Consider the following 17059-nt stretch of genomic DNA (forward strand, 5'->3'; position numbering starts at 1 on the left):
AAGACATTCAAGCGAGTTCGTTGCCAGTGCTGCTGGACTGGCTCCTGTGCAGGTGGCACTTAAAATACACCATTTCAAGTGTGGCCATTGCCAGTATCGCCTGACTGGCCTTTGTGCGGGTGACACATAAAAGCACGCACTACACTCTCGGAGTGGTTGGCGTTAGGAAGGGCATCCAGCCGTAGAAACTCTGCCAGATCAGATTGGAGCCTGGTGTAGCCATCTGGTTCACCAGTCCTCAGTCAAATTGTCCAACCCTTGCTAGCATGGAAAGCGGACGTTAAACGATGATGATGATGATGATTTATATATATGCCCTTATATAAATTAATTAATATATACGTATAATATATATATAAATATATATATATAAATAAATATATATATATATTTATAAATATGCCCTTATATAAATTAATTAATATATATGTATAATATATATAAATATATATATAAATAAATATATGTGTGTGTATATATATATATATATATATATATATATATATATATATAAATTTCATCTTGTCTGAAGTGAATAAATATATAATGGAACTGTGATTATGTATATCAGAAAAAATATATATAAGCCAAAACAATTTCTTAGCCTTTTATGGTTGTTATTATTAATTATATAATATTATGTAATGTTATATATCATATTCATAAATAATTTTATTGTCAATAGAATATCTCTATATTTATCTTTATATACATATATGTATGTGTGTGTGTATACATACATGCGTGCATGCATGCGCACACACATACATACACACACAGGTCTTAATAAGCTAGAAAACAGACAGGAGCCTACCCACTCCAAGTACATGGCCTTGTTCGATTTGTAGGAAAGGTGTAGGCACAAATTCTATACAGTATACCTAGTGTATGCTATAGACACACAAGAGGTCAGTGCAATAAGGAGAATGTTATCAGATAATGCAGTGTTCATTTGTGGAAAATGCACAAGAGCCATAAAAACAACAGACACTTAGGAAATTAATTTTCTCAAATTTTCCAGAGGCTCTTTAGAGATGGTGGATAATTTCTGCTAATTAGTAGGGAGGGAGGATCTATGGAGAGTGTAATAGCTAAAATAGAATGGAGAAAATTCAGAGAGCATTTACCTTTGTTGGCAACCAAAGGTTTCTCTCTCCACATAAACAGAAGATTGTATGTCGTAAGTATACGAACAACAATTTTAAATGGTAGTGAAATGTTAGCTCTGAATGCAAAGACTAGAGAGGAATGAGGCTAGTATGTTCCACTGAATGCATAATATAAGTACATGTGCAACAGAGTGCTAGTGTACTGAGAGAGAAGTTAACCATAAGAGGAATTAGATGCAGTGTGGAAGAGAGACGACTGCATTGGTTTGGTCATATAATGCAGATGTATTGCTGAGAGCTCCATAAAGAAATGCCAATCTCTCAAAGTGGATAGAATTTGTGGAAGAGAGAGACTCAGGAAGACATGAAACAAGATAAATAATGTCAGAGATTAGGTTGACTCGGTAAATGAAAAGGCATGCTGTAATCATTGCCTTAAAAGTGCAACATAGTGATACAGACTCAGCTCACTTCTTGAAAGTTGCCTGACCTTCGTTGTCAAAGTTTGAAAGAAGCTGTAAGCTGCTGATGGGAATCTAACATCAGCAGCTGAATGCAAAACGTATGCACAGGGTCCTAATACCATCAGAACACATAACTTTGTACAAAAAGTCCAAGAAATAATTGATATAAAATCCTGGAAAGTCAATCAGAGCCATTGCAAAGGACCTCAAGGTTTCAGAATGCACCATCAGAAGAGTTGTACATGAGGACATACAAGTTGTATGTGATGTGGAGGGATCAGTTTATATCAAATGTGACAAAAGAGAATCATTTGGTCCATACGAAGTGCTTGCTAAACAAGTTAAAACATGAAGAAACTGGAACACTTCAATCAGGACCAAAAGGTAAATAAACCAAGGGAATGACAGATGGCTATGCAGAGACCCAAATGAGGTTCCAATGATCATGCATAACCATCTGTCATTCAGTATACCATCACAGTTGTGGGAGGTGTTCCCAGCAACTGTGACATTTCTAGGAGTTGTCAGTAACAAAGGAGATGTCATGCCTCCTCACTTTTTCTCACTGGAGTTGAGAGTCAATGCTGTTGTCTATACAGAAGTGTTGGAGAAGTTGTAAGGCCCTGAGTACGCAATGCAAGATTGTACATTTTCCAACAAGACTGTGCCATTTCATAAGGCTGAGACAACCCATGTGTGGATGTATGCCAATCTCTATGATCATGTTCTCCCAGGCACAAAGCCTCCAAGCTCACCAGACCTCAATCCATTGGACTATTATGTAAGAGGCATAGTCAAGAGAGAGGTCAATCAACACCCCCATAACACTATACAATCTCTCAAGTCCCCCATAACCAGCACTATGTCAAAAATTGATAGAGATCATCTGATTCAGATATGTCAATGCTTCCAACCTCATATTGAAGCAGCTAACAGTAGATTCATTGAATAGGTTTGATAAAGGGATTCTCAAGATTATTTGTACCAATTTGTTTTCAAATATACCTTTTCTTTGATGAGCTATGTGTCTTTTTCTAAATTCATACAAATGAGCTCAAAAATCTGATGCATCTTGTACAACAGTGATTAGCATACACTGAAGATCCAAATGTGAGTATTAAGAATGATAATTGTAAATCATTCTTTTATTCATTTACTTGTTTCAGTCATTTGACTGCAGCCATGCTGGGGTACCGCCTTTAGTTGAGCAAATCAGTCCCAGGACTTATTGTTTGTAAGCCAAGAACTTATTCTATCAATCTCTTATGCAACCTATGATCTATTCCTAAGAATGCTCCAACTTAGGATAATTTGGCATTCTTTTGTTTAAAGTATCATATATGTCAAAATGGACAACTCACACACACACCCATTGACTTTCATGTCCAAGAGTTGAATAGTGAAACACTCCACACACACACATTCATAAATGTGATCATGTTTGCATGCATACACACACACATATATACATACATAGAAAAAGATGTATGTATATGTATTTATGCATGTATGCACATATGCAAGATATATGGGTGTATGTATGTGTGTGTGTTTGTATGCAAGCATGTTCAGCTTTGTGCACGTGTCTGAACATACGTGCAAGTGTGTTTCACTTGTCAACTCATGGCTATGAAAGTCAATGGGTGTATGCGAGCACATGCAAGCATGTGTTTCACTTTTCACCTCCCTCATAGACTTGAAAGGCAAATGTCGGCTTCAACAGGACATGAAAACATAAGTAAATAAATAAAAATTCTTTACGGAAATTACTGAACAATCAGCTGTCCATTTTGACGTATGATACTTTAACCAAAAGAATGCTGATAATGTTTATGTACAAGATATAGAATATTGTCTTTTACAAAATAAATATAGCATTAAAAAACAAACATTACAAACTATAAATTACAGTAAGTGCAGTATTCTCTGTAAAGACACTTTCCAAAGGCATTTTAAATTTATTATTCCTATGTTTTTTAACTTTCAATTACCTAGTATGTATTCTGTACTTAGATTGCTACTTTCCATAATGTTACTTGGCTTCTTTTAATAACTCACATGAATGGGATTTATTCTTAGTGACAATTCAAATTCAAACATTTTATGTTAGCTGAGGTTAACGTCTTCTATGAATATCTTTTATCTGTGAGACACTGAATGAAAGTCAAATCTGAGTTCATAAATCAGCCAAACCACAATACAGTTAGTTCATTGGTAGTAACTATTTTGCATATTCTCTACATGAATCTAACTCAGTATGTTCATCAAATGAGGTTTCTATATTAAAAGCATTTTCTTACCATAGTCTTAAAATGAACAGAAATGAGTCCATTAATCATGCATAAGGTTTTAGAAGGGAAGGTTAATTTCATTAGCTTTCACTAGAATTTTAAGCACTTATCAATAATCTTTAGAAGCAAAAACTTTTAAGATATGTCTGCAGATATGTATAATCAACTGAAATAAGTATTTAGTTCTCTATTTCCAGTCCATGCCAATATGGACAACAGACATTAAATCATGATGATGATTATTTCTCTTTCAACCAAAATAGGATTTCTTGGGGAAAAATACTTGCACAACTTTATATAATAAATGGAAACAACATTGTTTGCTATTTACCACAGTCCAAGATACCTTCTACCCAACCACCTTTTCTCAAAGAATTAAAGGATGAAAAGTCACCAAATGTAAAACTAATCAAATATATAATCAATATACTTAAATCAACTGAGATTTCTCAATGATAAACAGTTCCTGAATATTCTGTACTACTTACATAATGCAAATCTATGTTATTCCTTAGCAAATAAGTTGTTGCTGGTCATATTGTCAATAATCTCATTCTGAGTGATTCGAACTTTGTTACATATGATGCTGATTTTATATAATTTTTGTGAAAGATCTACATGTTCTTGTACAAAACAATGACGCAAAAAGTGGGCTATTATGCATCTAAATTCCTTTCATGCAACAACAATGGAGAATTTCTTTCTTAAGAATAATATGTTCAGTAAACCTCTTTGCATTATTGTAATATCAATCCCATGTATTGTTCTTCAAAATTGTTACCAAAAACTCAAATCCTTCAAACAGAGGAAATAACTTTTAATTTTTGAGGTTTGTTAGGATTGGAACTTTTATATTTAAATAAACCCTAGTTTCAAACCTATACATGCCTAACAAGTTCCATTTAATCTTCCTCTAATCAGTCTCTTAAAGTTTGATTACTTTAAGTAGGTAAGTGTTTCAAGTAATGACACCATAGCTTATTCAAACCTATCTGGTAGCAGAATCAATTCACTGACAAGTGGAAAGCAACATAAAGGAAAGGAATTTTAGCAAATATTTAAGGCAAACTCATTTACTTGCTGAAATCTCAGCATCAAAATTTTCAAAACTAATCTGATATAAATCAGCAGATTTTCACAATCACAGTTTGACAGTTATAATCACAAGTTGAATGTTACAACAGTCTTCATTTCTGCAACACTACAATATTTCTGTAGCACTACAATATTTCATTCATAGTTACAACCCTAATTCCAAACATCTTACACCTTTGACAAAGATAAACCTCTGTACCTGCTCCATTATCTGGTGGTCAATGAGGAAACTGGGGATAGATGAGTAGTTAGTGAGAGCTGTGTAAGCCATGTATAGGGACACTGTCAGTAAGGTGAGGGTTGGCAACAAGTACAGTGAAGAATTCCGGGTAGAGGTGGGGGGTCCACCAAGGTTCAGTCCTCAGCCCCCTCCTATTTATCATAGTCCTCCAAGCAATAACACAGGAATTCAAGACGGGATGCCCCTGGGAGCTCCTCTATGCTGATGACCTTGCCCTAATTGCTGAGTCACTATCAGAACTAGAGAAGTTTCAGGTGTGGAAGCAAGGACTAGAATCGAAGGGCCTTAGAGTCAACCTAGCTAAAACCAAAGTTCTAATAAGTAGGAAGGTAGACAAGACACAAACCCCTGCTCAATCTGCAGAAAATGCGTAGGTAGAAACTCCGTAAGATGTACCCAGTGTAAGCTATGGACACATAAGAGGTGCAGCAATATCAATAGGAAGGCTAACTAGCAAGATAGTTTTTGTATGTGGCTCAGGAGCAATAAACACTGAGAATGTGCAGAATACAACCTTTACCACACTCCAGGGAGAAAAACTAGAATTAGTTGATAGCTTCCGCTACCTAGGTGACCAAGTTTGTAGCGGGGGAGGGTGCGCTGAAAGTTTGCTGCTAGAATAAGAATAGCCTGGGCAAAGTTTAGAGAGCTCTTACCTTGCTGGTGACAAAGGGTCTCTTGCTCAGAGTAAAAGGCAGACTGTATGACGCATGTGTATGAACAGCCATGCTACATGGCAGTGAAACATGGGCCGTGACTGCTGAGGACATGCGTAAGCTCACAAGAAACAAAGCCAGTATGCTCTGGTGGATGTGTAATGTCAGTGTGCATACTCGACAGAGTGTAAGTACCTTGAGAGAAAAGTTAGACCTAAGAAGCATCAGTTGTGGTGTGCTAGAGAGACAACTGCATTGGTGTGGACATGTGTGGAAAGAAGGGATAAGGATAGCTGTGTGAAAAAGGGCCACACCCTAGCAGTTGAGGGAACCTGTGGAAGAGGTAGACCCAAGAAGACCTGGGACGAGGTGGTGAAGCACAACCTTCGAACTTTAGGCCTCACCGAGGCAATGACTAGTGACCGGGACCTTTGGAAATATGCAGTACGTGAGAAGACCCGGCAAGCCAAGTGAGAGCATAAGCTGGGACCTCTGCCAGATGTGTGGCCTGCTCACTTATCCATATCTTTACTTCATTGGACACTAAACTCTGCTTGCGAAGACCTGTTGAGGCAAGTGAATTTGAAATCTGAAATTGAACCGAATCCAACAACTGGCACCCATGCCAACCTCTCTTTCATTGGACACTAAACTCTGCTTGTGAAGAAATGTTGGGGCAAGTGAAATCAAAATTGAACCATATCCAATGACTGGCACCGCGCCAGTGGAGCACTAACAGTACTGTCTAAGCGTGTTCATTGCCAGAGCAGCTGCCTGGCTTCCGTGCCAGTGGCCCGTAAATAGCACCATTTGAGTGTAATCATTACGAGCGCCACCTTTCAGCACTTGTGCTAGTGGCACGCTGGAAAATCATTCGAGCGAAGTCGTTGCCAGTGCCGCTGGACTGGCTCCTGTGCAGGTGGCACGTAAAATACACCTTTGGAACGAGACCGTTGCCAGTACTGTAGGTGGTACGTAAAAGCACCCACTACACTCTCGGAGTGGTTGGCGTTAGGAAGGGCATCCAGCTGTAGAAACTCTGCCAGATCAGATTGGAGCCTGGTGCAGCCTTCTGACTTGCCAGTCCTCAGTCAAATCGTCCAACCCATGCTAGCATGGAAAGAGGACATTAAACGATGATGATGATGAAGGTCATAATCACAATTCCACTTCTAAATAGTTAATGGTTCTTCTAGGATGTAATTGTTTCCATTTCAACAAACATTCATGGACTAAATCATTTTTCAAAAGCAACTATAACTACAAAATTATTTGCATATGTGTATCCCTGCATAATGGTTACCTCAAATTACAGGATTTGGTGCTTGTGTAAATTTTAAAGTATGATCATTAATTTCAGGATATGATCTGTTATTTCACCCTTACAAAAATTTGGATTAATTTTAACAAATTCAAACTACATTTTCTTCTTAGCCAAAATGCACATTTTTAGCTAAGAGCAAACTATTCTTTTATTCTTTTACATGTCTCGGTCAGTTGACTGCAGCCATGCTGGAGAACTGCCTTAAAGGGTTTTAGTCAAACAAATACACCCCAGGACTTATTTTTTGAAGCCTAGTACTTATTCTATTGGTGTCTTTTGCTGAATCACTAGGTTGCAGGGACGTAAACACACCAACACCAGTTGTCAAGCAGTGATGGAGAGACAAACATAGACACAAAGACACACACACACATTTATGACAAGCTTCTTTCAATTTCCGTCTACAAAATCCACTTGGCTATAGAAGACATTTGGCTTGCAGATTTTAAAATTATTTTTTTTAAACTAAACAGTTTGAAACTTCGTATACTAGTGTAATTTCTCATGGCTTACTTTCAGCATTTTTGACAAAATTTCATATGTTATTTTGTGTTAAAGTTGTTGTATTTGGGTAATTTTAACCAATCAACTACGTGTATTCAACTGAAGAGACTTACTGCTGTTTGCGATAGTAACTGAAGTGCAACAACTTCCAGGTCATCTCTACTAAATATATTTTCCAAACACACCAAATAATCCACACATGGTTGAAAAATACATTTACTAAAGACGACCTGGAAGTTGTTGCTTTTCAATTACTATCGCAAACAGCAGTAGGTTTCTTCAGCTAAATACATGCCGTTGATTGGTTAAAATTACCCAAATACGACACTTCTAAAATACGACCAGTATATGAAGTTTCAAACTGTTTAGTTTTTAAAATAATTTTAAAATCTGTGAGCCAAACTGAAGAGATCCAACATTTGTCCAAGGCACCATGCAGTGGGACTGAACCCAAAACCATGTGATTGGGAAGCAAGCTTCTTACCACAGTCACACCTGCACCTATAGTTGATAATTTTAAAAACTATAATAACAATATACACACATGTATATGGATCACTATAAAGATTTACAGAGTGCATCAGAATTTTTCAGTGAATTTTTGTGTGCATGTATATTTTCTTGTGTTATAATGAGTATCTATCTATATAAATCAACTTTCACCAACCAAACCCACCAACTCATTTATGATCTACAACAGCAACAATGGAGATTGACTTCAAATGAAACACCAATAATTGACAAGAACAATATGACCATCAACAATACTTCCACCATCACCACCAGGTCTAACAATCCAGATATGGCCATTAGAACAAAGAAATAAGCCTGGAAGAACTAGATCATGTAGCGAGGATGGGGGCTAGAAGACAAGTTTACTTAGCGTGGGGAAAAGCAGAAAGGAAGAAGTTTGCCAGTGTTCTGTGGTGTGAAGACTAAAGGCTTGAAATGTTTTGGATTGCAAGACAGTGTGTCAGAGAATATTGTGATGTGGTAGGAGAGAAATGTGTCCATATAGATGACGGCTCACTTGTAGTTAGTGATTCTGCAAAAGAGACTTGGAAGTGACAGTATGAAAGGTTGCTAAATGTAGAGAATGCATTAGAGAAAGAGAGCCTGCCTAATGTGGATCCAACAGAGGGGCCAGCAATCCAAATTGACAGTAGCTTAGTAGATACGAAGCTATTAAGGATATAAAGACAGGAAAAGCTTCTGGTCCATCAGGAATTACCACTGAGATGCTTAAAATATTTGGTAGAGTGGAATATGACCTGGTCATCCATATAATTAATCAGGTTGTCCATGAGGAAGTCATACCCAATGATTGGTGTCAACTGCTACAAAGATGAGTGATGCCTTAGACAGAAATAATTATAGAGGCATCAAATTACTGGACCAGGTGATGAAAGTTGCAGAAAAGGGTCATAGGAAGAAAGTTAGCATAGATGAGATAGAGTTTAGATTTGTGCCAGGGAGAAGCACCACCGATGAGACAACTGCAGAAGAAATACTTGACCAAAAATAAACCTTTGTATTTAGCTTTTGTGGAAATGGAGAAAGCCATTGATAGGGTCCCCCATTCCCTTATCTGGTGGGTAATGTGAAGCTAGGGATAGATGAGTTGTTGGTGAGAGCTGTGCAAGCCATGTACAGGGATACTGTCAGTAGAGTGAGCGCTGCCAATAAGTATAGCAAGGAGTTTAGTATACAAGTAGAAATCTACCAGGGATCAGTTCTTAGCACCCCCTTGTTTATCATAGTCTTCAAAGCTATAACTGAGAAATTTAAGACTGGCTGCCCTTGGGAACTCCTCTATTACTGAATCACTACCAGAACTAGAGATATTTCAAGTATGAAAGCACAGACTGTGTGTGTGCATGTATGCATGTATATATGTGTATGTATATATATATATATATGTGTGTGTGTGTATGTATTTCTGTGTCTGTGCTTGTGCCCCTATCATAGCTTGACAACCGATGTTGGTGTGCTTATTATGTCCCCGTTACTTAGCGGTTTGGCAAAAGAAACCGATAGAGTAGGTACTAGGCTTACAAAGAATAAGTCTTTGGTTCAATTTGTTCAACTAAAGGTGGTACTTCAGCATGGCCACGGTCAAATGACTGAAACAAGTAAAAGAATATATTACCAAAACAAAGTTTGCAACATCTACAGTACAATCAAACATGACAACATAGAGAAGTTAAGTAAACAAGATGCCATTCCTTTAACTGCTTAGACCTTAATTTTTCATAGATTGAAAACTTTACTGAGTAATAAAGGCCAGTTTTAAAGGTTTAAGAAGCATTTAAATTTACTCAACATAATAATGACTGGTGAAGCTGCTACAAATTATCCTGAGCAACTAGAAAAAAATCATTGCTGAAGAGCAATACATAACATATAATGTTGATGAAACTGCATTTTTCTAAAAGAGCATGCTTGCTAGACCTTTTATTTCTTAAGAAAGAAAATCAAAACTATGATATAAAAGCTTCCAAAAGTTGCCTGATTCTTCTGGAAGGAAATGCTGCTGCTGATATGAAATTATTGTCCTTACTCATGTACCAATCCAAAAATCCAACAGCTTTCAAGGAGTATTGCAAAGTTTAATCTGATTTCAAATAAGAAGGCATGAATGACTGACTAAGAACCTTTTCAAACAGTGGTTTACAAACATTATTTGTCCTACTGTAGAAAGATGCAGTACCAAACATAATATTTTCAACAAAACATTGCTCCCTTTAGATGAAATACCAAGCCACCGAATGAAATTAAATGAACTTTCTGATAGCGCAAACGCAGATAACATCCCCAAGAATATTTCTTTGCTCCAGCCAATGGATCAAGGTGTGGGAGCTAATTTCAAGGCATATTATCTGAGAACTTTAACTTAAAACCTACAGTTACAGACTTCTGGAAGAAGTTCACCATAAAGGATGCTGTGGATAATATATTTGAGTCATATGATAAAGTGAAACCCTCAACTTTGAAAGGCGTTTGAAAAAATATATGGCCAGGATGTCTCTCTGAGTTTACAAGTTTTCCATGGAAAGATAGTGTGACACATGCAAATGATGTAGAGTTTGAAAAAAACATAGATGATAATGTGGTTGATTTACTAGTGGCCCAAAGAGAATGTCTGATGAAAAGCTGATGCCATTAGAACAGCAAGCTGAGAAGAGATTCCACCAACTCCACTTCCATTGACTGCAAAGAATATTGCTAAAAGGCTGGCACTTATACAAGAAGGTCAGCAAGTATTTACTGATAATGACTCTATAATCTTGAAAAAATTACGAATAATTTACAAGCTCATTTCTTACAGTAAGTTGTATAAAGAGATGATGTGCCATAAACATCAAACAACTTTGGATAGGTTTTCCCTTCAAGTAGATGTTGATGAATTAAAAGACAGAAGACACTGCTCCTCATCCTGCCATCACTCCTCAAACAATAAACATGTTTTGGTCAGAACGTACCCTAATACCAGTTTTATTCCTTAAACATATCTCTCTTCAAATGTTTTTATGTATACATAGTATTGTGAATATTTAGAAATTGTTATTCTCATGCAGAATAGTAGTTATGGTACTTCAGTTTTTTTTTGGAGGGGGGGGGGGTCACTTTTTAACATTAAAATCGATGGGGGAAACTTAATTTTCTGTTATGGCAAGAATTTCTGCGACACATTACATCCGTAACGCATTTGTGTTTCAACAATAGGATTAACTAGTGTTCAGAATATTAGGCTACTTACAATCATGAGGTATGAAGAGAATCCCTGTTAGGGAATTAATTTGTGCTTGCATATAAACATTTTCAGGGATTTGGGGTACCTAAAGTTGATCTTGTTTTAGCTGATCATGACTAGCTGATGTTCAGAACTTGTGCTTTAATCTGAGCGAATGTTTGTGTTGTGTTTATACGCTTAAATTGATCCAGCTAATATATTTCACAGGTGTACAGGGTCATTTTGTTGGAAATGACGTAATCAATTGATGAATATGATAAAAAAGTTACCAATATTTTGTAATTATCGACATCCACAATAACATGAAGCAGTTATCTCTCGTTTACATATAAAATTCATCATCTTACACCATTACTCCAATCTTTACAAAACGGTTCATTTAGAGAATTTATATTTATACATCCCATCCATCTCCTCCACCCACTATTCTTGGAAAGGTCGTGGAGTCGTATCCTCAGGCACATCCTCCATAGGGTCCTATCAGAATCAGCCATCATTATACTTTCCGGCTGGATTCCCAAGCATGACCAACTGAAACTAGATATTATGCAGCCATTTCATTCTTGGTCTACCCCTAGGTCTCCTGCCGGTTGGCTCGGCTTGAAGAATCCGTTTTAGGATTCTTTCCAGCGACATTCTAATCACATCTATGTGTATAGTTTTATACTGTATCTTCCGATTAGAAGGCGACAATAGATCAAAAGAAACGAAAACAAAGTCGTTAAACGAAAAACAAACGTAACAAATGTTGTGAAATTAGCAACAAAATGTGTAGCCAAGAATTATTGAATAATTATTTTCTGTGGCTATCGAGATTAAAATGCCCTGATTTAAAAATTAAGTGTTCCATGCCTTGTTTAGCTCCTGAAATTCAAAGAAGGAAATTTAATAGTTTGGTCGGAAACTTAATTTGATCAAAATAACTTCATGAGACTAAGCCCAAAATAACGAGAAACAAAATTGATTAAAGTCATTTTTATAATACATTGCATGAGATGGAAAAAAAAACCCCACAGAGATTGAGAGGAACTAAAAATACTTCCTTAATACTTTTAAACCAGACTAAGAAAATCTTATCACAAGATAACCTTTTCAATGTACTATAAAAAATATAATTTAATACTGAAATGAAAATCATTAACAAGAATGCTTTGATCTCCATGTATGTGGAAGTTACGAGTCATTGGATAAACATTTTCGTAGCCAGTTCAATTTATGGAATGGTCACGGCCAAGTATATATGATAAAGCTGCAATGTAACGTAAATTTTACAAGAAGAAAATTTATAAATGTTTATAATGATCGTACTGCATTTTCTTCGTTTGTCAATTGTAAGTGGTGTTGCTTTATCGTGTAATAACGGAAATCTAACTGCAATTCTCGAATACGAATCAAGTTTCAATTTATATAAAATATGGTTTCTTTCATTTTTTTTTTTTAGTATCTTTAATTTACTGCATTTGACACCAGATCTTTGGTACTAGTATGCTTTTACACCTCACCCAACAGATTTGCTTTTCACCTAAACAATTCCGCTTTTTATACTTTCGTTTTATACCCACCTACCTGGTAAAATATTCTATGAAAATAATCATCAAATACATTCAAATCTAAAATTATCGTGAAGTTATTAATACCCATTTGAAATAAAATGGCAACATTATTCTTTAGCTATACAAATAAAATAAACTACCATGGAAATTCAGAATATTCGTCAAAGAAATTATGCAAATGATACAAACATAAATGTCACTAAAAACTCCTTACATATAGTTCGGTTCGAGGTTTAAAAGCGTGTTAAATTTTGTACCGTTATATTTATTGAAGCAAATAATTGCAGAAGACGAAATCGTTTATCTCTTAATGGATATCAAAATGTAAACTGTGAAACTGAAAATGAAATGACATACATGAATGGTAACATACTGGGAAAGCGCCAATATCAGTTGAAATCATGTCATTATCCTTTATGAAAACTTCTAGTTCAAAGAAAGAAAAAATAAAATTTGAAACTTTTTTTTTTTGGTGCACATACAATCTATTAAATTTGAATGTTTTTTTTCCAACTATAGGCATCGTATTATTTTAATAAGTTATGAAAATAAACATTGCAGAGAACTAACTAACGAGAAAGCCTCTATGCGATCGCTTGATTTGTTAGAAATAGTAGCCGATTTTCCCTCAAATTATGCCCTGCAATCTTGAAAATAAAGACAGGATTGGATAATGCAGTCCTAAATACTCATTAAAAAAAAACGAAATGATCATAGGTGGAACAGCTTTGATCGTTTGATCGGGGGGTGGGGGTAAACTTGATGCTAACAATACATAACAAAAACATCGACAGAAAAATCCATATAAATACGTACCTTGACAAGATCTTTTTGATTATCCTTAAGAGTTGCTGAATCCATTCCGGCTGGAAGTTCTTCCCTACTAGTTTCCAAACCAGAAGGGCTTGGATTAGAACTTGAAACCGAACCTTCATGATCGGGTGAGCCACTCGGTGCTATAGTAGTTAGAGTTGTCGTACCACAAATGACACTAGCACCGCAACTAATATTTTGAATGGTGCTTCCAGTAATGCTAGAAGTAGCAGCACTATTTGGATTACTAGTACTGTTACCACCAACAACACTTAAATTACTGCAATAACCAGCACCGCCACTGCTGTGACCGGCAAGCACTGTGCTTACTCCTGTGTAATCAGCTAACCTTTCTGCGGCAGCAGCATTTTCGCGGGATTTGCTTCCGTCTCGAGATTTTCCTTTTCTTGAACTCATTGTTTAAGTTTCATTCAGAATGAAGAAACCAGAGGAATTAAAAAAAAAAAAATTAAGTAAGAAATAAAAATAGAATGACATCAATATGATAAAGATAGATAATTGAGTGATAAGTGTTTCAAATTTTAGTCGAGGAGATAGAGATGCCAACTTCAAGGAAAATCCGTTGGTATATGAGGAGCATACTTTAACACAGGGAATTACCACTTAACTTCAACTGTTGTAACTTTGAGATTAAATCATGAAAATGATTGCATTGCGCTGTTAAGAATAATGCATGTGATAAAAATACAAATACAAAAAACATTTTATATTTTATGCCAAATTTCATGTCTTAGTTTTCCTCGGATATACACAATTTAATTTTGATGTGATATATAAAACTCAATACTGTTCGAATGCTCTCGTTATTCTTTTTACAAAATCACACCTACATACAGAAAAATAAAGAAAAGTAGGTTCTCTTCAAAGACATGATAAAAATATTTCATGTAATTTTCGTAAGATATATTATCGATTTCTTTTAATCTCTGTACAGCTGTTTATGGGTTTTTTTCTGTATTAGGTACATACTCAAATTTCTTTCGATGTAGCGAAATCTGCATTTTTTTTTTTGTAACTGATGAAAAAAAAACAATCATTTAATAATTCTATGCATTTTTATATTTTATAATAGTTCTTGGTTCATTTTGTAAGTCTGTTTTCTTGTTTACTCTTTTGTTTATAGGGATCCGGTTTCATAATGCTTATTAGACAGGTAGCTGTGTAGTGAAAATGCCACTATTATCCGCCTTCTCATTGATGATATGGTTGGTGACGATGGAAGCTGGACGTTAATTTAGTCTTTTAATTAATCGGCATTTTTAGTGACAATTATAATTCTGGGAACCGAAAATCAAAATTATATTATACGTAAGTCATAGTATTAGTGTCTGGTGAAGACCCTTCAGTATTGGGCTTTCCTACGTATTCTTTTCTTATACTTGATGGATAAGGATTCTCTGATCTGCCTGTCTGTCACTATAACGAGGCAATGACATATATTCACATCTTCCTTGTTCTGTTGTTGCCGTTATAAAGCGACTAGTGGGCATCCAACAAATGGTAAATTACATTCAAGCAGACATTTATTTTCGCTGTTCTTATATAGACAATATGCATCTAAGAAAAGTAAATCTGTTGGAAATTACTAAAACATTAAGTAAAAGACAATACCATCCTTCCGTTCAGTCGGCCTTCTGCTGGTAATGCGCAGAATAGTAGTGCGCATGAGATTAAAGGAAGTGACGTCAAACACACTTGTTTAGCAGAGAGTTTGTAAAGTACGGATGTATATATGGAATGAAATGGTTTTATTTCGATCATTTTATTGTTTACATAAAAATAATATTTATAGTGTGTATTTGTGAAAATATAACACGTAAATGCAACACGATAAAAAACATATAAAAATAATTACAGGATTTTGTTTCATTAAAAAATATATCAACATAGAATTCGTTACATCCTATTAATTATGTTAGTAACTTACAAAATTGGTGACAACACATTCGTGATAATTCGGTACTTTCTCATAAACGTTAGTGATGCAGAAGTTTGATACATAGTTATATTTTTCTGTAAATACGACCAAACATTCACAAAAACTGTTAGTATAACACAAGTGGATACTTGAAATACGACTGAAGACGATTTCTTTTTTAAAGACCTAATATCTAGGGTTTTAAATTATTAGTGGACAGAATGTGCACATAACACATTGACATAGTCCTAATCGGTGAAATAATATAATTTGTTGAAACTTGTAACGTTCTGAGTGTACAAATAGATCAAAAGTTAGAATACACTTTATGCCGGGGGAAGAAAAGAAACTTAACGTTTCGGATGTTTATCCTTCTTCAGAGAGAAAGAAAAGATACAAGTCTCATTACTACACAACAAAATTCCATGAGGTATTTTACACGCAAATGGAATTGTTATAGTGAAAGAAAAATATATGATAATCCTGTTCACAACAGCAAAAAAAATATAATAATATGCTTTAATGAATTGCAACTAAGTTATTTGTAGCTTAATATTGACCAAATCAAAATTACTTCAAGAAGCAAAAAAAAGCTTCAAAAACAAACATGAATTTCTAGATTCTCTGCAGACATTCACTGGATCGCAAGTTGAGAAAATTAAGGGATGTGCAGGGATAACAACAATAGATTATTTAAATCACCTTCCTTTCCTTTTTTTCAATGCCTCTTGTTGTCTTAGTGACATCACAATTCAAAGTGATCAAACAGTACATGTTCTTAAAAAGATTGTGAGTGCATGTTTGAAAATGGAATGTGAAAAAGCTCAAGTTCAATTTCACACAACCAAACTTGCTGTGAAAATTAGGGGTCTTTGACTGATCCAGAAAAATACAGTAGAAAACAGCAAATACAACTTCCCTTGTTGCATTTGTAATCTGTTACACCCTATTTGAAAAATTATATCAATATAATGCCAGGTAATGGAATAATATACTACACCAATGCATAAAGGAATTTACAAGTGAAGTACATTGATTTTTATCTTTTACTTGTTTCATTCATTTAACTGCAGCCATGCTGGGGAACTACCTTAAGAGTTTTTAAAGCTATCAGTCTCTTTTGCTGAACCATTAAGTTACAGGGACATAAATACACCAACAACGATTGACAAACAGTGATTAGAGACAAACACAAACACACACACACACACATAGATATATACTTATATATATATATATATATATATATATATATATATATATATATATATATATATATATATGTATATATATACATATATATATATGTATGTATA

General features: G+C 35.2%; 1 protein-coding gene across 1 annotated transcript in view; it reads right to left on the minus strand.

Moving 5' to 3' along the window:
• LOC106873751 (uncharacterized) overlaps window positions 1-16164 on the minus strand; it is a 524930-nt gene extending 508766 nt beyond the window's left edge. Inside the window, exon 1 of the mRNA XM_089363355.1 lies at window positions 13808-16164. Within this exon, the coding sequence (XP_089219481.1) occupies window positions 13808-14221 (414 nt within the window). The 5' untranslated portion in view covers window positions 14222-16164. The remainder of the gene's footprint in view (window positions 1-13807) is intronic.
• Between the last annotated feature and the right edge of the window lie 895 nt (window positions 16165-17059).

This window comes from Octopus bimaculoides, chromosome 15 (assembly GCF_046866305.1).
Source record: "Octopus bimaculoides isolate indiv1 chromosome 15, ASM4686630v1, whole genome shotgun sequence".
Taxonomy (NCBI): Eukaryota; Metazoa; Mollusca; class Cephalopoda; order Octopoda; family Octopodidae; genus Octopus; species Octopus bimaculoides.